The following is a 22,242-nucleotide window of genomic DNA, read 5'->3' on the forward strand; positions in this document are numbered from 1 at the left end:
TCGCGTCTTCCGGAATGCTTAGGCTCATGAGCTGCAGGTACCAGAGAGCCCCAGAGTCTGTGCAATTGGAGATGTTACACAATCGCCTTCCAGAGCTTCAGGCCCGGGGGAGAAGGGATATACTCGGAGCTGGGCCGGAAGCCAGGGCCTCGGCCTTTCTCAGTTCTCCTCCCTCCAGAAGGGACCCACCCCCTTTATAAGGAGGGGGAAAACTGAGGCCAGAGGGGCTGCCTGAGTCCACAGCAGCAGCAAGGCCCAGGGGCCAGCCCTAGGCTCCGTGGGGTGCATCGGGCCCTGTGGCCCCGGGAGTACCCCGCAACCCGATCCAGCCAGGCTGCTCCATCTCTGCCGTTCAGTGGGAAGACAGAACGTCCCCAAGGGTCGCGGAGCTCAAAGCTCGTCCTTCCATAAACTGACCGCCGGAGTAGCCATTAGCCCCAGGGCAGCGTGCGGTGGGGCCGAAGTCAAAGCCTGCTGAGGCTGTGGCAGGGGCCTCTCCCCTCCTTTCCTCCGGAGAAGGAAAGACCCCGAACTACAGACCAGAACCGACGATGGACGATGGAAGGAACGCGAAGGGAGTCCTGGAGCTCCCGGGGACCGCCCGCGTCCTGCCCGGTCCTCCCCACACCGTTGGCCAGAGGTTTATCGGGGCCTGGCCGGGGTGCCCGGCGCACCCACACTCCCCCTGCTTCCCCAGCACCACGCAGGACAGGGGTGCAGGGCTGAAGCCCCGGCTGACCCCGGCTCCCGCCGTCTGTCCCCGCCCCCAGCAGCAGTGGCCTGTCCGCGTGCCCCGGGCTGCAAGTGCAGCTCCAGCCTCGAAAGTGGAAGCCACTGACCAGACCCCGAGAGAGCCGATGGCACAGGCGCCGCGCGCTCCGAGCACTGTCTGGAGACAGAGCCAACTGCTTGTCCGCGACGTTAGCCCAGCAGCTGCTCTCGAGAGCGGGGGTCTGTGACCGGCCTCCTGGGTTCAAGGCGCGGCCGTGCTTCTCCAGATTCAACAGACACGGCCTCTGCTCTCATCCACTGAGCAGAGCTGGGTGGCGGTGGCGGGGGTGGGCGTGGGGGGGACCCCTGGACCCCAGCTCTCTGCCTGGGAGGACAAGGCGGGGACAGCTCCCTGAGGCCCAGGGTGAGAGGAGCCGGGCTGGCTGGGGCCAGCAGCCTGGCAGGTTCCCGGCCAGGGTTCGCGAGTCCGCAAGGGCGCCACGCTGATAGGGGCAGGCCACCTCCTGGGGGAGCAGCCCCTCAGGCTCCCGATAGGGACGCCAGTCAGCTCGCCAGCTTCTCAGAGGAGGCGGCGAGGAACTGCTGCCCACTTTGCCGGCCCGGCAGCCGCAGGCCACGGAGGGCGCGAGAAAGCCCCCACCCTGCTCCCGAGAACAGCTGGTCGGCCCCAGGTCTGGGAGGCCGGCAGCTGCTGGCGGACCTGGAAGGTGCCTGGACCTGGAGCCAGGGGCTGGGGCTCCTCCCGACCCCGCAGGACCGCGGGCAGACTCCCTCGGCGGCGCACCTCCCTGGCTCCTGCAGGCCCCTGCGGCCTGTATCAGGCGTGGCTCCTGACAGGCAGCACAGGGACAGGGACCGGCCTCTGGCCTCTCACACCCTGACGGAAGCCGCGCCCCGTGCGTTTCATTACTTAAGCTTTGCAACAACCCTCAGCTCCACTGTGCAGACACAGAAGCCGAGGCCCAGAGAGCTGCCGCCGTTGTCCAGGGCGGCACAGCAAGGCAGCAGGAGGGCGGGACTGCAGGGTTTATCTGGCCGATAGCCCTCCGGACACACAGCCTCTGAACCACTGGACCCTGGAGAGCAGCTCCAGAGGGGACCCGGCCCAGGCCCAGGCCAGGAGAAGAGGTCGCTCAGATGGTCAGCCAGGCCTGCTGCGCTGCCCTTGACACCAGCCAAGGGCTGACATTGAGCAAGACAGCTGGCCGGGTGGCCCCTGACCAGAGCGCCCCCACTGACATCTTAGGCCCCCCCGACCTGGGAAAGGCCGGGAATTCTCAGCCCTCCTGGAGGCTTTACCTTCTTATACCTCAAACCTGGGAGTTCTTCCCACAGCCACCCGCCCGCCACCCTTCCGGCCTCAGGGACATCTGTCCCGTGTCTGCAGCACGGGCGGGTCCCTGCCTCCTCTACACAGCGGCCACACGGGGACACCGTTTGCTGCCTCTTGTCTGAGCTTCAGAAACTCGGAATAACTGGGTCATGGAGCCAACCCCCCACCTTCCTGAGCCCAGGCCTGGGGAATCTGGGTCAGCGACACCTGCCCCCCACCCCACGGGTCCACGGTGACAGAGGAGCTGGGGCAGCGGCACCTCCCAGGACCAGGGGGTCAGGGGGCCCAGGGCTTAGAGCGGGAGCCCCTCCCTGCTTGGGCTGAGGGGGCCACTGGGCCTCTCAGATCAGGGCTCCCATAAAACGGCTGTCTCCCCCCATCAGACCAGGGCTCCCAGGGCAGAGCCCCGCCTCCCTCATCCCACCACCCAACGTGCTGAAAGGCTGGTTCCACCTCCACGGCCACACGGCCACACGGCCACACGGCCAGGGCCACACGGCCAGCTCCCGGCTCCCGCAGTCAGGCCGTCCCTGACCCACAGCCTCCGTCTTTGGGGACCTTCCCCCATCACACACTCGGCGCTGCTCACGGCTTCGGGTCCTGTCCCGGCTCGCCTTGCCGCAGGTGCGCAGTGGGGGTGCCCCCTGCCCCTCCCCCCCGCAGACCACGCAGCAGATCCGACTGGCCTCCTTGTAGAAGTCACCAACAGTCTGATGGCCGCTGGTCACCCCCCGTGGTGGGTGGTAGGACCCCCACCGCATTTCCCAGCCACTGTGGAAATGCGTCACTGGCCTCCACCCATCGTCCCCACAGTGCCAGCCCCATGTGGTCCTCGGCTCTAGCCCCCCCAGGACCCCAGGGCCCCTGTCCACCCTCCCTGAGTCTGACCCTCCAGGGCTCCCAGTGCAGACCCCCACCTCATGTCACACTTGGTTCAGTGTGGGGCCACTGCCTTGTCCCTGCGTTCCACGCGAGAGCGGCTCAGAGAGGACAAGCCGGCACTCGACCACCACGGGCCTGCTCCCCAACCCTCTGACAGCACCGCCAAGGCGCCCCCCGGGGCCCAGGGTGGGGGAGCCGAGGTGCCTCGGAGACCAGCCTGTGGCCCCCTGTCCCCCTGCCACCTGGCCGGTGCCCAGCCCACGAGGGGGGAATGGGGCAGCCAAGCCCCATTCCCCCCTTGGGCAGACAGCATCCCGGCCACTCGGAGCTGAGCTCCCCCTCCTGTGAAGTGGGCACAGATCCTTACCCAGCACCCTGTTCGGGGAGACACAGGGAGGCACGGCCCACGGGCCCGCCCTCTCATGGCACAGCAGGGGATGGAAATGCAGAGGGTGCGCTGAGAGCCCCCCTCCGCCCCCATCCCCCCTGTCTACCCATCGAACCACGGCATTTGCTGCTGGTTCACGATGCCTCCTGCCAGCCCACAAAGCAGGTCTGTTACGGGACTGTGCCCGTCAGGGTCCCCTGGGGTTTGATGGGCTAATTCGCACCAGAGTGTGAATGACTCATGGGTGTCCTCCCACACGACAGGAAGAAGGAAAGAAGCGGGAGTGGGCACAGCACAGCCGGCTGGGGCCACAGGGAGCAGGCGAAGTGTCTCTGCAGGTGGGGGCTCCTAGGTGCTCCTCAAAGCTTCTCAGCCTGGCCTTGGAGACCCTCGATGGCAGGCCTCCCCTCCAGCTCCCCAGAGCAACTGTCCGAGGCACAGGCCCTGCTAAAGCACGCTTCACCTATCAGGAGGCCCACCTCCCACCTCTGCCTATTGATTTTTGGGCCCTAGATCAAGGCTTGTGCTAAGTCTCCTCCTCCAGGGAGCCTGCCGGGCCAGCCTGTGAATTCCTGAGCATTGCACCCGACCCCTCCATCAGGTGCTGCCCCGCTTCTGTGCTGGCACTCCCCTCCCGGGTCCTACCTCACCCAGCAGCCAGAGCTCATCATGACTCCCAAGCCCCCTTGGCCCTGCGGGAACCGCTTGCTGGCCCAGAACACAGCCGCCCTCGCCTGCTTCCAGGCCTTGATTGTGGCCAGAGCCTCTGACCACATGCCCTCCCGCCCCCTGGCTGACTCACCTGGTCCTTCAGGTTCCCCAGAGCCACTGCCGCCTCTGGGAGGTCTCCTCGAGCCCCCCCTCCCCCTCCCCGCCCCCCATGCCCAGCCCCTATCTGGCCGCCAGCTGGTGGCCCGGATCAGCCGCGTGCTGTCTCGGTTCAGGGCCTGGGGTCTGTGGCCCGTGGACCTCGGGGGACGGACAACTGCCTGACCAGGCTCTTGCTAAGTGAGCTGCCAGGTGAGGCCCCCCTGCCCCCTCCCCCCGGCCCGTGTTCCTGCCTGTGGGGCCGCCTCTCCTGGCGCCTCCTGTCTGGGCCTCGTGACTGCAGCCCCCATGGGCGCTTGTTCCTCACAGCGCCTGGTGCAGCCTCCTCGCTCCCTCCTGGCACAGCGGGCCCGCCTCCCCCGGAAACCCGGCTGTCCCCACCGTCCAGGCTCTTGTCCTTACCCCTCCACCCACCCAGGCAGACCCGGGGGACCGGGGCCCCGCCCCCCCCAGCTCGGAGGCCCCACCCTCGGGCCCTGCCTGAGCCCAGCACCTCACACCTTCCGTGCTGCTCCTCCAGCCAGGCTCCGCCCGTCCCGTCCCCGTCCCCTGCCCACTGAGGGGCCGCTGCCCTGACACCCACCCAGCGCACGCCCCAGCCACGGCCACAGTCACTGCTTCATTCGGGAGGCGTCTCCCCAGCCCGTGCAGGTGGCCCGTGCCGAGTGTCCCCCGATGGCAACAGACCCCACACCTGGCCCCCGTCACAGCCAGCCCCGGCCACTGGTCACCTCCGGGATGCCCCCGCCACTGCCCCCACCGCTTCGCACCACACGACCGCCACCGTGAGAATGACGTCACCACTTGACCGCCAGTGACACCAGATGCCCCCGTATCTCTCAGCAGCAGCAGCAGCCCCGCCACACCCCGACCACACCCCCGCCCACCAGCCGTGGGACCCTTACGGCCCCTCACCGCCACCACCGCCCGCACCTCCGGGAGCACGCTGCTCACCACCATGGGCGCTGCCACAGCCGTGCCTGCAGGGCCCCCGGCGTCACCTCCCGTTAGCATCAAGGCCACGACTGCCACCACCGCCGCAGAGCCAGCACCACGGCCATCAGGGGACCCCGTCTCCAACTGCAACAGCGTTTCCCGCCACCCACCGCGTCCCGGACGCCGTGGAGGCGGAACCCGTCCGGCAGGCGGCCCCCCATCCCCGTCAGCGAGGGTGAGACGCGCGTGGCAGCCGCACCATCACGTGGCAGCCGCACCGTCGCGTGGCCGGCACCTGGGCCCAGCTTCCAGGCGTCTCCCTGCTCCCCTCACTCCTGAAGGCCTGTGATACAGGCCACTTCACGGCCACCACCCCCTGCCCCCAGCTTCCCGGGGCCTCTGCAGTGAGGCCTAGAAAGGAGGACAGCCGGCCACGGCCCCTGGCCGACACCCGCGAGTCCTTCCCCGGCCTGTCCCTGGGCCACCGCCCCCCACCGGGCCACAAGCAGGGGTGCCAGGCCTGGCTGTCTGGGGAGTGGGGTTAAGGCCTTTCTGCCCCGGACAACGAGCAGCCGTGCACCCGGCAGAGGGGAACAGGTGTCTCAGGGAGGAAGACCGCCTCCCAGTCCGCCCCATGGCACGGCCACTTGCCTCGGTTCCTTTGCACGTGCCGCGCCGGGGCCCAGAGAGCCTCTGCCGCCGCCTCCGGGCGTTTCGCCCGGCCCAGGCACCCCTTACCAGGAAGCCTGCCCCCAGCGGTTGGCCTTCACCCTGCTCCCCCCAGGGCACGTGCTGTCCCCAGAGGGCACAATGCCAGCTAGGGAGGGCCTTATCCCACAAGCCCCCTGGAGTAGGGTGAGGACGGCGGCAACTCACTGGGTATTTTCCTGCCCTACAACCTGTACTCGACACACATCATGTCTCCTCAGAACTGTAGCAATCCCAGTTTACAGATGTGGAAACTGAGGCTCAAGGACACAATGACCCTGTTAGTAAGGAGTGGGGCTGGGATTTGAGCCCAGGCCTGCTGCAGGTCAGACCCCTGTGCCCTGCCCCTTGTTAGCTGCTGTGTCGTGGTGGGGCCCTAGTGGGCCGCCAGACATGTGGGCGTGGGCACAGCAGGGGCGACGCCCATGCAGGGCGGTGTGGGCCGAGCCCCGGCGGCCGGTGGTGCGGGTGCACCTGGGCCGCCGTGGACGGCGAGGCTCCAGGAGGAGGGAGGAGGCCGCAGGGCGGGGGCGGGGCGGGCAGGAGGGCTTGTCCCTGCGGGAACAGGCATCAGAGCACAGCCCTGGGCAGCAGGCGGCCCCTACACTGACCCCTCCTCCAGGGAGGGTGGGGGGGCCGTGGGGCCAGCGGGGTGAGCCTCAGGGTGCACGCAGTTCCGGCACGGCGCACGTGGAGGCACAGACGACGGATGGAGTCCCGCTAGGAGCCCCTCAAAGCAGCTGTGTGCCGGCCAGGCCCAGGCCCTCCCCTCCAGGGCCCCTGCTCTGTCCCACGCACACCCCTTCCTGCGCCTGCACGGCCCCACGAGGCAGCTGCTCCTCCTTCACCCCGAGGCACCCCTGCAGCCCAGCGTCCTTCCTGTGGGCCCACCCCCTTCTCCCCGAGGGCGACTCTGGGACCGTTTTCCTCAATCCCCACCCGCCCCAGGCCAGGGTCCGGCACAGGCCCACAGAGCAGGGCCTGTGGGGTCGGTTGGGAGGGGGGGCTGCTGAGGGTCATGGCCCAGCCTGGTCCCAAGCCCCTCTTCCAAGGCCTCCAGAGACAGGCAAGGCGGGTGACTCAGTCTCCACCCCTACAGGCCCTACTGGGCAGCCACATGCCACGCAGTGCTGAGCCCACTCTACCAGGCAGATGCTGAGAGCCTCCCCTCCCGACTTGCCACCCTGGCCCCTCCCCCTCGTGTCGCCGTGGATGCTACGCTCACTCTCGGGGCCGCATCCCCACCCGCTGCGGGTGTGGGGACGCTAGATGACAGACAACGAAGGGGACCCAGTCACAGCTGGACACAGCCCAGCAGGAAGCTCATGTGCCCTGACCCTTCGTCCAGGAAAGGCCTCCCCTCCAAGATGCCTCCTCCCCACCAACGCACCCGGGTCCTCGAGCACATGTCTGCACCCCCCACGGCACCCCTGGAAGATTCCGCCCCTCCCCTGGGGACCCCCACTCCAGGGGGCTTGTCCTGGGCCAAGCAGCAGCTGGCCGGGCTTTTCCTCCCAGAGAAAGAGAGGAGAGCAGGGGAGGGGCGGGGGCGGGCAGCTGGGGCCGGGGCCAGCTCGGGCCTTGTCTGGGAGGTGCGCGGTGGGGGTTGGGGGCTGGGTACCACCTCTTAGACCTGGGTGGGGGGGTCCGCATCTCGTCCATCGCACAGTCAAGGAAACAGGCCAGGGCTTGCATGGCCCGTGGGAGCAGCCAGGGAGGGGCCCTCCTGACCCGCCGACCGTGGCTACAGGTTCCCGCAGACCCCCCAGGACAAGCAGGCCCGGAGGAGCGCCAGCGGGGACAGCTCGCAGCCGCGTGGAGAGCAAGCTCAGGTCCTCTGACCCGGCCCTCCTCTCGCCCCCCGTGTGAGAGTGGGGAGGGGTGGGCTCCCCCAGGGGGACATCCTGTCAGGTGGGTGCCATGGGGGTGCCCTGACGGCAGGACACTGTCAGACCACACCGGGCAGACTGGATGCAGGGAAGATATGTTCAGGGAATGAACGAATGAATGAATGAATGAATGGGTACATTTCCAGTCCCCTAGGGATGAGGGACCCTCTTCAAATGGGGCACTTCCAGCCTCCTCTGTTCCCTCCTGAGGGCTTACTGCATCCCTGGCAGCAGAGACCCAGGCCCTGCCCGGGGGCGGGGCCCACACACGGGGCGGGGGGGCGAGGGCAAGCTTCCGGAAGCAAGGAGCTCGGGGGCCTGAACTTCCCGCTAACTGGGGTCTGAGCTGGGAGGGGGTGGACAGCGGTCAGGTGCAGGAAACCGTGTAGGAAACTGGGCGGGAAGGCCTCTCAGAGCAGGTCATGGTTGAGGCCGGAGCAGATTTGGGCATAAACGGGCCCAGTGTCCCTGCTGCCCTGAGAGGGTGGCGGTGAGGGGGCCCGTGGGGTGCAGGGCAGTGGCTGGAGGAGCCGGGCTGTCAGCCAGGGCGCAGCGGGGGTGGCCCACCGCCCCACCCCAGGTTCAGAACACGGGAGCTGGCAGTGGGCCATGACCTTGCGGCCGGTCTGGCCCTCCAGCTCCCTACCCTGCAAGGAGACTCAGGAGGCCCCCCAGCGGGGCTCCGCCTGTCGCCCCTCCCCCTGCAAGGACAGAGTAGGGGGAGATCAGAGAAGGGGAGGGCCCTGGTGGCGGTGGGCGGTGGTCTCGCCATCCCCTCCCGTCGCCCCTCCCTCCGCCTGCCGCCTCTGCTCCCACCAGAATCCAGCGCTGTGGGAGGAATCCATCTGGGAACCAGCCGCTGACAGCGACCTGGGGGCCCTGCCAACTCTCCCTTCCGCTCGCCCCCCTCGCCTGCCCCTCACCGCTCTCTCCAAGGAAACCGAAGATGGGGCAAGGCTCTTAAAGGGACCAGGGACCCCAGGGAAGGGGCCGGCCCGGGCCTGAGCAGCCCTGTGTGGGAGGCCGGGAGGGAGGGCGTGGGGGCCGCAGCACAGACCCCGACGGCCCCAGGGCGGCCCGGCCCCTCAGCACCCTGGGCCTCTGCAGACTGAGGGCCCATCTGAGGAGCCTGGAGTGGGCTCAGCCTTCAAGACAGGAGCCCCGCGGAGCGTGCAGGATGCCCGCCTCTCCGCCAGTCCGTCCCAGCGTCCGCCCTGCTGGCTCAGGCTGCAGAGGGCACGGGGGCCAAGAGCCACCATGTGAGGCCCCCCAGCCTGGCAGGACCCCCAGAGCCTCCACGGCTGCCGTGTGGGTCTTGGAGCTGGAGACACGCGGGGGGCGGGGGGGTGGAACCCTGCCCTTCCCGGGGCCCCCGCAGGTCCCCAGCGGACACCCCCGAACGCTGGCGTCGCAGCGGGAGCCCCTGCCCCGGCCGGCACGCCGGGCCTCAGCCTGCCACTCGCAGCTCAGGGCAAAGCCACCCGTCGCCGAGAACCCTACCAGCTCTGGCTTTCCTGCTCCAACGCCAGGGGCACAGGCCGCCCCCCCCCCCCAAGTGCCAGGATGCTCTCTGGGCGTCGTGAGCCCCACCACCCACCACCTGTCCTCTCTGCACCCAGCCTCCACTCATCCTCCCAAACGGAGCTCTGCAAGCACCCCTTTCTCTCCCTAACACCCCCACTCCGCAGGCCCTCGCTGCTGCCACGGGGCCAGGCTGGGGGGGGGGCGGCAGCGGGGGAGGGCCCCAAGCCCCGCTGCTAATGTTCCGGAGCGGGGGACAGGGGACTTTGGCTGAGAGGGTGGGATTCCACCATACAACCTGGGCTCCTGGGGCAAGGGGGACCCCGGGGGCTGCCGGGCCCAGTGTTTACAGAGATGTTGTGTGGGTGTCGAGCCTCTGTGTGGAGATGTGTGTGTGACTGGGGGCGAGGCAGGTGGAGGGTCTGTGCTGTGGGTGGGAGCCTCTGACTCATTTTTCTAAGACGAGCGAGTCACGTGGTCAACTGTCGCATCTGTCTAGAGGAGGAGGTGGCCCTGTGAGCATGTGACACGTGTTCAATTATCTGTGAGCACGCACAGCTGGTCTTGTAAGACCAGGGGCAGGGCTCAGTGGGTGACCAGGGGCAGGGCTCAGAGGGTGACCAGGGGCAGGGCTCAGAGAGTGACCAGGGTCATGGCTCAAGTGTGACCAGGGGCAGGGCTCAAGTGTGACCAGGATCAGGGCTCAGAGTGACACCAAGGTCAGGACTCACTGTGACCAGGGGCAGGGCCCAGAGTATAACTACGGTCAGGGCTTAATGGTGTGACCAGGGTCAGGGCTCAGCAGGTGACCTGGGTTAAGGGTCCATCTGTGATCAGGGCAGGACTCAGTCATGGATCAGGAAATCAGTGTGTCTCAGCTGATGGCCACTGGCTCCTCTCCCCAGGTCCCCACCCACAACCTTGCACATGTGTGGCACTCTTTCTCATCTCGCCTCCACATACGGGTCCACACCAGCACAGACTCAATTCCTGGGCACACGGTGGAAGCAGACTTAGGGCCCTGCCTTTGACCGTATTTAAGGTCAACGAGGAAAGCCGGGGCTCCTGCGAGCCCATTCATGGGGTGAGGAGCTGCCCACCTAGCCACGGAAGGAGAAGTTTCCAGTGCAGAGTGGAGCGGGGGCCGGGGGCAGAGCCAGCTCCCTCCACCCCACCCCCCAGCCTCTGACTTCCCCATGGGCTCCAGGCTGCCCAGTCCTGGATCCGACGCCCCGTCCCCACCCCTGAGCTTTGAGCCGCGTCACCAGCCTCTCAGAGGCTTGACTTCCTCAGAGGTGACAGACACCTCCCAGGTGTCCCAGGCAGCTCGGCTCCCAGGGCCCTGCCTGGGACCAAACAGGGTGCACAAATGCCACCTGGGGCACAGCCATCGGCACCTTCCTTCTGTCCTCGGGGCCCTGGGCCCCCAGGCACAGACGCATCCCAAGCATCCGGAGGTGACCAGGGATGGGTGGGCCACGCTGGGGCAGGGGGCAGGGCAAGTGGAGTTCACGGCCAGAGACAGGACATGGGGACCTGGCCACAATCCTCTCCCTGCTCCCATCCAGCTCCTCCCATGAGTGGGCGGACTGTGGCCACAGGATGGGAAGCTGAGGCCCCCCCGGAGGGAGGGTCTGCCCCAGGCCACAGCCCCCTCTCCCCAACTGGGGTCCTCCTCTGCCCCGCCAGGGCCCCCAGGGCAGTGAGCTGGACACACTCTGGGCTGGCCAGACCTCCCACAGCCTGCTGTCCAGGAAGGGCAAGGGGATGAATCCTGCCTCTCTGGAGAGCAATTTACTTCTCAGAGCCTAAAACTATCCGGGGGACTGGACGCCAAGGAAATAATCAGAAACGTGGGTGGAGCTGTCCGAGAGGGCGCTGTGGGTCCAGTCGTCAGGAGAGAGAGGGGGGGATGGGGGGGGAGTAGCGCCCCCCCAGCAGGGGTCAGCCAGGTGCCCTGGGGGCTGCAGGCAGCAGCTCAACAGCCTCGGGGGGGCAGGCTCCTAGCCGTAGGGAAGGGCATAGCCCCCGGGGGAGGGGGCAGGCTCCTAGCTGTGGGGAAGGGCCAGGCGCCATGGACTCGAAGTCACAGCACAATCTCGCCCCTGTGGACAGCTGTGCTGTCCTGTAAAACCCAGAGAAAAGCAGTGGGACAGGATCTAGGCCAGAGTGCCACTCAACCCCCAGGCCCAGAGCAGGAGGGGCCAGTGGCATCCGCTGAGTGGCCTTGCACGCCCCCAGGCCACGGCCGTTGCACTGCCTGACCCTTTTGTCAAAATGCCTCAATCCAGACACCCACGTGCACAGTGCTGTGTCAGGCCTCTGCTCAAACATCATCTCCTCAGAGAGGCTTCCGTGACCCTGCTTTAAAAGGCACTTCACCCCACCTGCCACCAGATCCATCTGGCTTCGCTTCTTGGCACGTGGCATGACCTGACATTTCATAGGAATCTGCACATTCCTGCTTTGCGGTCCCTCCTCATTGGAGACAGGACAAGAAGACAAGGCTGGGGACAAGGACCTGATAGACAGTGTCTGTTCATGGTCAGTAATCACTGGAGGATGGATGCGTGGATGGGGATAGATGGATGGACGGATGGATGGATTGGGATGGATGGATGATGAATGGATAAATGGATGGGTGGATAGGTGGATGGATGGGATAGATGGATAGATGGATGGATGGATGAATGGTGGATGGATGGATGGGGATAGATAGATGGATGGACAGATGGATAAATAGATGGAGAAAGATGGATAAATGGATGGATGGTGGATGGGTAGGTGGATGGATGGTTGGATGGATGGTGGAGGCATGAATGGATGGATGGGGGTCAATGGATAGATGGATGGGTGCATAGATAGATGGGGATAGATGGATGAATGGATGGTTGGATGGATGGATGGGGCTAGCTGGGTGGGTGGATAGATGGTGGATTGATGAATGGATGGATGAAAGGTGGATGCGTGGATGGATGGATGGATGGATGGATGGATGGATGGATGGATGGGTGGCTGGCTGGCTGGCTGGCTGGCTGGCTGGCTGGATGGATTGATGGATGGGTGGATGGATGGATGGATGCATGGATGGATGGGTGGGTGGATGGATGGATGCATAGATGGATGCATGGATGCATGGATGGATTGATGGATGGATGGATGGATGGATGGGTGATGGATGGATGGATGGATGGATGCATGGATGGATGGATGGATGGATGGATGGGTGGGTGATAGATGGGGGTGGATGGGTGGATAATGATAGCACCTCAACAAGTCCATAGTTCCTGACACAACAGGTGCCACAAATGAGCCCCTCCCTGCCTGTTTTCTGGCCACCGGCTCTTCCTGGCCACACCTCACATGCCTCCCTTCTCTGCCAGGCAAACCTGTCTCATTTTAGAGTGGGCCACTCTGGGAGGCTTCCTGACCTCCCAGGACACACATTTACCCTCGCACTGCCCAGGGCACGAGGGATTGCTGTACATACCCCCCGGCGCAGGGGACCAGGCCAGCCCAGGGCAGGGGTGCAAGGAGTGGCTAAGGGATGGTGGTGCCAGGGCTGAGAGAGATGGGTGGGGACGGTGTCACCCAACTTCCTGCCCATGCCCTTCCCAGCAGGAGAGGGTGCCCCCAGGCTCACCTGGCCCACCAGGACCAGCTGCCGAGCTTTCCCCCACCCCAGTCCCCCAAATTCTGAGCCTCCTCTGGAGGCTGCTCCCTCTCTGGGGCCTTTGCACAAACTCCGCAGGAGGGCTGGGAGGTGGGATGAGTGGGCTACAAGCTGCCTCAGAGCCAGGCCTGGGCAGTGGGGGGTCATTCAAAACAGATGGGAAGACATGGCCTCCAACATGAAACAGCAGCCCCCTCCCCGTGCCCACCCTGGAGACCCCCACCCCCCTCCCAAGCCACAACATCCACGTGAACTTACACATCTGTCTCATCCCACAGGATACAGGTCTGGTTGGTGGTGCCCTGGAGGAGAGCGAGGAGTCAGGGTCATGTGCCCACCCTACTGGCCCGGCCAAGGTCACGGCCAGGACCCACCCACAGGTGTGCTAGGTGGGCACTCAGACTGTGCGATGGCCCAAGAGATGGAGTTTGAGGAGGAGGAAACAGGCCCAGGGTGGGGAAGGGACTAGCCCAGCCCCCAAGCCTGGCTGCATGGCCTTGAGTAGCTCTCGTGCCCTCTCTGAGCAGCCCATCCCGGGACGCCCAGGCGGCCAGTCCAGCTTAATAAAAGTGGTGTAAGAGAGAGACGCCTTCCCAGGGACCCTGAGGGGTAAGCGAGCAGGAATCCACAAACGTGCCTGTCCCGCAGGCCTGGGGTGCCGGCGCTGGGACCATGGGGGTGAGAGCGGCAGGGTCTGGGCGCCCTTGTGAGGGGTGGTATGCTCTAAGCACCGCTGGTGATTAGTTCTCAGCAGAGCCTATAGCTCACTTTTGATCAAGGAGAGAGTGCAGGCACAGAGAGGTTGAGCCACTTGCCCAAGACCGTACAGTGCGAAGGAGCAGGGCTGCAGGAGAGGACTGGAGTCTGTCTCCCATGTAGCCCTGCTGTGTGAGCCTCGGACAATGACCGCCCATCTCTGAGCTGCAGCTTCCCCATCTATCATTCAGGGACAAAAGTGGCTCCCTCCGACCCCAAGGCTAATGTGAGACCCGAGAAGGCTGCGGGTCCCTCGTGGGATCAGGTGGGAGGAATCAGGCACACATGCACAGATGTGTGCACGTCGAGGGCACTCACGTTGTACACGTGCGCAAACTCGATCTCCAAGGGTGTGAGCAGCGAGCGAGGCGGGGGCTTCACGGTCACCGAGATGACCTTGGAGTTCAGCACGGTCGTGTTCCTGGGGTGGGGCCAGCAGGCCGTGTCAGTGAGCCTCCGTCAGGCCCAGGCCTCCTCCCGGCTGCCCCGCAGGCCCGCACCCCTGGCCGGGCCCGTCCCTCCCAGGCCGGGGCTCCCACCTCTGCAGGGCCAGGAAGCTGCCCAGGTTTCTGTAGAGCACGGTGCCCACCACGAACACGGATGAGTCGTCAGCCTCTGGAAGAGGGCACTGGGTCACTCTCCCCTGGCCACCCCCGTCAGGACCTTGCTCCGGCGAGGGAAGTGCGTGTCCCCAGGCGGAGGCCAGTCTCCTTGGTCACGTTACCCCCAGGACGCGCACAGCACTGCAGTCGGAGAGCTGGGGTGGCTGCCTAGGTCCCTCTAACTGACCCCTGAGGGCTGGGGGGCAGGCAGGGTGCGCTTCTCCTCCCGGGCCCCGGAGTTGGCTGCTGCTCGCCTCCGGAGGACCCCTTCCCTCCCTGTGGTGAGTACGTCCATGGGTCCGTTCAGCAAAGATTGCCTAGGAGCCTCCAAATGCAGGAAGGGCAGGGAGGGCTTCCTGGAGGAGGGGCGACCTCAGGAACACTAAGAAGAAACGATTGCTGCCCTGGCCCTTGAGGCAGCAGGGCGGACTCCAGAAGGAACCTCCCAGGGGGGGTGGGCCCTCAGACCCTAGGGCCTGCATCTCCCATGGGGGCCCCTCCCACAGCTTGGGGCCCTCACCTGCCAGCCCTGTGGAGAAGACACTCTTGGACACGGTGACCCTGTCCTCCGGCACCTTGGCCCAGTCGCCCGTGGCTCGCCAGCCCTTCATGGGGAAGCTGATGTCTGTGGCCCCGCTGGCCGGGAGCTTATGGATGCTGAGGACTGGGGCAGAGGGGACGGCCCGGGACCACAGGGACAGACAGAGGGAGACAGAGAGCAGTTGCACAACCAGGAGCCTTGGCCTCGGGAGCTCCTGCCTCAGGGGACACCGACCTCGGAGGCTGTCCGGCCTTGTCGGAGCCCCCCAACGACCTCTACCCCCGGCCTCAGTGACAGCCCCCCTGCCACCGTGAGGACCTGGGCTCAGACTCCGCCCCCAGGGCCCTGGGAGGGGTCAAAGGTGGCTTCTGCAGCCAGGTCTGTAGCCGAGAAGGCATCCCCGGGGAGCTGTGTCCCCTTGGGTCTCCCTTTCTCCCTGGGGTGCTGGAGCCTAGGCCCCCTCCCTACGTGCTCTCTAAAAGGGGTAGGAAGAGAGCCCGCTTCACAGGGCATCCTGGGGGTCAGGACCAGAGGTGGGGGTCCCAGGGTCTCCAAGCCCCCTTCACCCTGGCCCGCCCATGTCAGGTGGACACAGCGCTGGTGGCTTGGGTCAGGTGTGGGTGAAGGGGGTGGGGCTTGGGAGCCAACGGCCTCAGCTACGGTGTCCGGACACTCTGCCCTCGCCCACCTCCGGGGCCTGTCCCCCGCTAAACACCCAGTACATGCAGCCGCTCACACCTCCGTCTGCACCTTTGTTTTCGTGGGGCCCTGCCCACCACCTATGTCCTCCACACCTGGCTATCTGGCTGCGCCCTGCTTCACCTGTGTGGTCAACTCTGGGGGCCAGGGAGGACCTGGGGACAGATGGGGCCCTGGGGCCTACCTCACTGAGTGCCAGTATACAGGGTACGGGGTGTGTAGGTATATGAGGTGCGTGGGGATTGGGGTGCATAAGGTGTATGGGTGTGGGATGTGTAGGGGTATGAAGGTGTGAGGTGTGAGGGGTGTGTAGGGGTGTATAGGTATGTGGGTGTGGGGTATCTGTGGGAATGGATGTGTGGGGTGTGTAAGTATGAGGTGTGTGGGGTGCAGGTGCGAGGCGTGCAGGTGTGAGGCGCGCGGGGTGCAGGTGCGAGGCGTGCAGGTGTGAGGCGTGTGGGGTGAGGACCACTGCTGCTGCCACTGTCTGAAAGCACAGCTCCCATCTGCCCCCCCCCACCAGTGCTCAGGGGCCCGGGGCTGCAGGGCGGGGCCTGGGGAGCGGGGGGAGCGGGCGGGGCTCACCCAGGTTGTCTGTGACCTGGTAGGCGTCCCGCAAGTCCTTCATGCGGAAGCCGATGACGTCTACAAAGTCCTCCACCAGCCGGAAGAGCTCCTTGGCGTTGGGACCCATCTGGGGACCGGGTGGGGCGGGGAGCCGGGACCCCAGAGCAACGTGAGAGTGTCCTCGAAGCCCCCGCACCCGCCTGGGACACACCCTCCATCCCCCTTCTCCTGCATCAGTCGCCCCCTATCCGGGTCCTATGGCTCCTTCCCCGGCACCAGGAGGCTCCGGACCCAACTCCGGAAGAAGCTGAGCATCAGTCACCCGGGGCAGAACCTTGAGCCCGGCGGGGGCGGGGGGGGTGGGGCTGCTGTGCACAGGGGCAGGGGGCAGGGGTCCAGCCTGGGAAGATGGCAGCGGTCTCCCGACACCCACAGCCCCCGCGCTGACTACTGTCCCGGGGTCAGTCCAGGAGGAAGGGAGGCTGGCCCCGTCCCAGTGACCCGGACCCCGTTTCCCACACCCGCCCCTGAGCCCACAGGGTGGGCGTCCGCCCTCCGGTTGATGGGGAGACAGGGGCTGGGCAGGAATCAGCTTCCTCAAAGTCACACCAGCCCAGAGGCCCTGCTGGGATGGGAACCCAGGCCCCCCAGCCCCGGGCTGGCCTGGGCCCCAGGGAGGAGGCAGACCCGCCGGTGCCCACCCTGCCGCGGGGCCCTCGACCGGCGTGCGTACCAGCTGGGCCTCCTCCCACTTGTCCCGGTTCTCCTCGGCCAGCAGGTTGCTGATGATCTGCACGAAGTTCTGGAAAGGAGAGGAAGAAGGGCCAGTGAGCAGAGAAGGTGCCGGAATTACAGCTCCCCCTGTGGGGGCGGGGCCAGGGCTCTGCAGGGGGCCAGGCAGCCTGCTCCCCACCCACCCTCCATCACCCTCCGGGTGCCCTCCCGGGGCTGCCCTCCGGGGCCCACCTGCGCGTCCCCGGGGGTGGGGCTGTAGTACGCCCTGCGGAAGATCTCCGTCATGTTCCTCAGGACATCGATGGTGGAGAGAAGGTCCCCGCTGTAGCTGGTCCCGTCCTGGGAGATCTCCACCAGCGTCTGGATGACCTCGGAGACCCCCTCCCCGGGCAGCCCGCGCTGAGCCTTCGCCAGATGCTCCCGGGTCTGGGGAGACGGAGGGGGGTGGGGGCCGTGATCCTGCAGGGTCCGTCCCGGAGGGCCGACGACCCCCACACCTGGGCCTTCTGCAGACCCCAGCCAGTGGCCACGGCTGACCGGTGTCCACGGGGCGTGCCGCGGGGACCACAAGGCCGTGTCTGAGGTGAAAGGGCAGTGGGGGCAGGAGTCCACTCTCACCATCATCTGGATGTTCCGATAGTCGATGGAGACGCAGCGGATGTAGGTGGGCGGCTCCCAGTAGGCGATGCCTTCCTCGTCCAGCTCACAGCGTCGCAGGATGAGGCCTGGCGGGGAAGAGAGTCGTCTTTGCCTCCGGCCGGGAATCCCACCCGCGGCTCCTCGGCACGCGCCCCTCTCGCCCCCCAAGCAGGGGCTGAGAGCGGGGCCACCGGGAACCCCGCCTCCCTTCTCTCTGTCCTTCCATACCTTCAGCAGCAGCTCCTGAAGCCAGGCACCCAGGACCCCACCTGCAAGGGGGCGGAGGCGGAGGGGGCCTCTCCTGCAGCCCCTCTCGACCCAGAGCCCCTGGAGAGCCAACGGCCTGGGTTCCCGCCTGGTGCCACCCACAGAGCTGCAGGGGCCTCTGATGGCCTGGGTGTCCCATCGACACCGAGGGGGCACCTGGCATCAGTTGAGACCCAGAACTTATTCCCAGGGACCTGGGCATGGCTGCGTGCCCAACAGTGATGGCCACAAAGGACCGCCACGACCCTGTCACCAGCAGGAGCCACTTGAGTGGGAAGGGACACTGTCCCACAACGTGGGGCAGGATCATAACGAGGGGGGACATGGTCACGCGGGCAGGCCAGAGGCCACGCCCCCCTGTGACCTGTATTTTCTTTGCTTCTGTGGATTTGCAACATGCTACCAGGAACGTGCGGACAAAACAGGGGTGGGGTCAGGAGTGCACGACCCCACCGTCGCCTCCACCACTGTCCCCACCCCGCGTGGGCCTCCCCGCCGCTTGCTATGACAGCCCTGTCGGGAGAGCCCCAAACACCCTCCTTTTATTGAGAGAAAAGGGAGGTTCAGAGAGGTCACATCGCTTCCTGAACGTTACACGGCAACACAGGGCACGCAAAGGCTGGCGCTCCTTCGGACAAGAGGGGAAAGACCCCCAGCCCCTCAGCGCGCTAAGCCCCTTCCCCTGGGAGCACATCCCGCTTTCCACACCCCTCAGAACCTTCCACAAGACTGCAGCGGGGTCAAAGCTGCTGGCTTCCCACTTACTGGCCCCGCAAGCCCAGGGCAAGCGCACTAACTTCTTTGTGGCTCAGTTTCCCACCCATAACTGGGCAACTTCGGGGGACATGACACGCAGCGGGTGCAGGTGCGGTCCTGGCTTTGCTGCGTGGACGGAGCTGCCTGGGCACGGCTGGCAGCGCCCTGGGGCGGGCCTGCGGGGGCCGCTGAGGGCCTTGTGCGCATCTCGGAGGGTAGGGCCAGAGTCCCTCACCTGTGGCATTGCGGGGACACCGGACTGCAGCCACCTCTCCAGCTGGAGTCTCCTTCCAGATCACGGTGCCAAAGTTGTCCTCGTCACAGATCTCGTGGGGCTCTGCGAGGCGCCCAGGCAGCGGGCGCAGGAGGGCGTGGGGAGGGCACGGTGAGCGGGCAGCAGGCTCGGGAAGGCCACGATCCCCCAGAACCTGTGCTGTCTTGAGGTTGTCCTGACCAAGTGAAGCCCTAAGCCCGCCCATCGCTCGGGTGCCCCTCCCCAGAGCCCCGCGGCGGGCAGGAGGACCCTCACCGGGGCACCGCTGGGCACTGCACTGCCGATGCTCGTCCTGCGGGCCCTGGCAGGCGGCCCCCCCGAAGAACGGACCGGAGCAGATGCGTTCCCGTCGCTGCGTGCCGCCCCCACACGTCACGCTGCAGCCGCCCCACGATGCCCAGGCCTGCCACTTCCCATCCACTGCGGGCCACGGCCAGGCACGGGGCACACAGATGGCGACAGGGCGGGGACAGGTCCAGCAGTCACGGGGAACCGGGGTGCAGCAGCGGGAAGCCACCAGGACAAAGGAATTGAGACCAGGGCAGCAGAGCCGGAGCTCAGCTTGGCCCAGAGTAGGACCAGTGCCTCCCGCGCACCAGCCCCCACGACCAGCCCCCTGGCTTCTGCCCGTCAGCCCCCCGGCCCCCACACCCCCCGTGGCTCACGCCCGTCAGCGCCACCCCCCCCAGGCCCCGAGGCAGGGCGCTGACCTGGGCACTGCTGCAGGAAGCAGTCTCGCGTCTCCACCCAGTGGCCCTGGCACTCGGCGCCGCCGTAGGAAGGCCCGTTGCACTCCCGGGTGCGCTGCTGGCGGCCCTGGGAGCAGCTGGCGGAGCACGTGCTCCAGCTTGACCACTCATTCCAGTTTCCGTCCACTGCCCGGCCCGGGGGGAGGAAGGGGACAGGAAGCCAGCGTGAATACCCAGGGCCTCACGCCCAGCCTGGGCCCCAGTGTGAACACCCCCGGGGACTCCCCACCCGACACTGAGCCTGGGCTGCAGGTATGAGTAACCCACAGCCTGGGCCCCAGGTGAGAATGTCCCTATGGTCTCACCCAACACCAAGTCTGGGTCACAAGTGTGAACGTGCCTAGGGGCCTACCACTCCATCATGCCTCCTGGGTCAGGTGTGAACACCTCTGGGGCCCATCACACCACCATGAAACCTGGGGCATGGGTGCAACCACCAGCCCAACACCCATGACACCGAGTGAGAATGCCCTAGGGTCTCCAGCCTCAAAGCGCCCCAGCAAGCTGGCCTTGGGCTCCTGTGACCTGGTCCTGTGACCTGGGTCCATGGTCCTAGGAGCCCATCCCCCTTTCCTTTTCTCCGCTGTCCCGCCCTCCAGCCCAGCTCCCTCTCTCTCACCTACCAGGACACAGGGCGATGTTGCAGAACTTAGTTTGCTTCTCAGGGCCCTCACAGGGGTTGCCTCCAAACTGGGGGGGCCTGCAGGTGCGCGTCCGGTCCCGGAAGCCACGGCCGCAGGTGCTGGAGCAGAGGCTCCAAGGTGACCATTCATCCCAGGCGCCGTGCACTGTGGAGGAGGGGGCACCGGTGGGCTCAGCAATCCTTGCTGTGACTCGGTGGCCCAGGACCCGGCGCCCCGCCCCCTCCCAGCTGCTCCTCCCCTGCCCCGCCCCCTCCCAGTAGCTCCTCCCTCCGCCCCGCCCCCTCCGGCCCACCTGGACACACGGCCGAGTTGTTGCAGAGCCGCTGCTCCCTGAGAGGCCCGCTGCACTGCGTGCTGTAGGAAGAAGACACGCAGAAGCGCGTGCGGGTCTGCCAGCCCTCGCCGCAGGTGCTGGAGCACACGCTCCACGGGGACCACTCCTCGGCCGCGGGGTCACCTGCGGGCGCAGACCGACATCCTCGCAGGCCTGCCGCTGCCTCTGTGCCGAGGCTGCGCTCACTCCCAGCAGCAGGGCCACGGTGCTGGGCAGCGGGCGCGTCCCGGGATTCCAACCCGGGCTGCTCTTCGGGACTTGCCATTCCCCCTACAAGGCTGGAAGCCACTGGAGGAAGGCGTGTGCCATCTCCCGGTCCCGGGGTCCAGCCCCAAACAGACCCCTTCGCCTCACACCAATCTCCAAAAGTCGACAAGCGCCTGGCACCCAAGAAGTTAATGGTAAGGTTGTTAAGGTTATTACTTAGAATTAGCGACAACTAGTAACATATAATATTTGCCCGAAGAGCAGTGCCCTGGAACCAATCTTTCCCTGTGGAGTGTTCTAGTCCAGCTGTGGGCATGTCAGCCCTGCCCCCCACGCTCACCTGTCTGTGGGGACGGGAACCCGAAATGCTGTATCTCATCCCCCAGCTCCTCGCGCCGCCGGGCATCCGTGGACCGCAGGGACTGGCTCCGGGAGCTGGTACGACCGGCCGCTGCAGGAGCGGCTCCGTCAGTGTCCGGGCCACGGCCTGCAGCACCGACCCCAGAGCGCAAGAGCCGCGCTCTGGGCCCTACGGCTCAGTCCCCGGCCAGGCTTGCCACACCAGGGCTCTCTGGCCCCACTGGACAGCCGGGAAAGCTGGAGCCTGACACCAGCCCCTGTGTGGTCACCATGAGATCCCTTCCTGTGGCCCCCTCTCGCCTGCTCTGCATCCCTTCCCTCTTCCCCCAGGGACCCTCCTGCAGGACTGCTGGTCTGAGTGGCGGCCGCCCTCCTCTGCGCAGCATCCACCGGCGCCCCTGTCTCCCGTGGCCTGGCCTCCCGACACCCAGAGCCCTCCCCAGGTTCTCGAGATGAGCTCTCTCCCGGAAAGGTTCGTCAGGGAATAAACCACACGAAGAATGACAGTCTCATTATAACTTGATTTAACGTTATGGAAGCGGCTAAAATATGCATAAGGACATTAGAGCCTTATTAGAGAAATTCATTCTGGAGTCAGGACCAGGCTGGGGCCGGCAGGTCTGGCCAGGGCTCCTCAGGGCGGAGAGAAGGGAGCAACCCCACAGTCAGCCCCCCCCGGAACACCCCAAAATTCCCAATCCCGCAGACCCGAAGAAATCTCCACCCGGCTCCCGCCTAACTCCGGGCGGGGTGGGGCGGGGCGGGGCAGGTCCCACCCCTCCTCCTGGGCCGTTAGCTCCTCTGGTCCTGGCCTTGCCTGGTCCTGGCCTCGGCCCCGCCCCTGGCTAGGCTCCACCCTTCTGCCCCCGCCCCGCCCCTTTCAGGACAAGGTCTCACCCCCGACCTGACCTTGCCCTGGGGGTTTCCTCTACCTGGTCCCACCCCGTCCCGGCCCCTCAACCTCCCCTCCACTGGCCCCGCCCCTGGCTCCTCCCTCCTCTCCGGGTTCCTCCCCAGGCCCCCCCCTCCGCTGGCCCCGCCCCGGGCCCCCTCCCTCCCCCACAGGGCCCCGCCCCTGGCCCCTTCCCTTCCCTCACCTGGCCCCGCCCCGGATCCTCTTCCTCCCCTCCCCTGACCCCGTCCTAGTCCCCTCCCTCCCCTCCCCTGACCCCCTCCTAGCCCCCCTCCCTCCCCTCCCTTGACCCCGCCCCTAGCCCCTCCC

At 66.4% G+C, this 22,242-nt stretch overlaps 1 protein-coding gene across 1 annotated transcript in view; it reads right to left on the reverse strand.

The window, feature by feature from the left end:
* The window catches only part of ADGRB1 (adhesion G protein-coupled receptor B1), a 64,083-nt gene that overhangs the window by 30,781 nt on the left and 11,060 nt on the right, over window positions 1–22,242 (reverse strand). The window contains exons 3-16 of the mRNA XM_039232996.1: window positions 21,001–21,111; window positions 20,412–20,576; window positions 20,099–20,263; window positions 19,437–19,601; window positions 18,982–19,146; window positions 18,688–18,789; window positions 17,409–17,515; window positions 17,022–17,216; window positions 16,789–16,857; window positions 16,074–16,182; window positions 14,769–14,912; window positions 14,186–14,261; window positions 13,965–14,067; window positions 13,149–13,192 (exon numbers count right to left, since the gene is read on the reverse strand). Of these exons, the coding sequence (XP_039088927.1) occupies window positions 13,149–13,192; window positions 13,965–14,067; window positions 14,186–14,261; window positions 14,769–14,912; window positions 16,074–16,182; window positions 16,789–16,857; window positions 17,022–17,216; window positions 17,409–17,515; window positions 18,688–18,789; window positions 18,982–19,146; window positions 19,437–19,601; window positions 20,099–20,263; window positions 20,412–20,576; window positions 21,001–21,111 (1,720 nt within the window). The remainder of the gene's footprint in view (window positions 1–13,148; window positions 13,193–13,964; window positions 14,068–14,185; window positions 14,262–14,768; window positions 14,913–16,073; window positions 16,183–16,788; window positions 16,858–17,021; window positions 17,217–17,408; window positions 17,516–18,687; window positions 18,790–18,981; window positions 19,147–19,436; window positions 19,602–20,098; window positions 20,264–20,411; window positions 20,577–21,000; window positions 21,112–22,242) is intronic.

The sequence above is a fragment of the Hyaena hyaena genome, unplaced genomic scaffold, assembly GCF_003009895.1.
Source record: "Hyaena hyaena isolate Hyena2069 unplaced genomic scaffold, ASM300989v1 scaffold_69, whole genome shotgun sequence".
Taxonomy (NCBI): domain Eukaryota; kingdom Metazoa; phylum Chordata; class Mammalia; order Carnivora; family Hyaenidae; genus Hyaena; species Hyaena hyaena.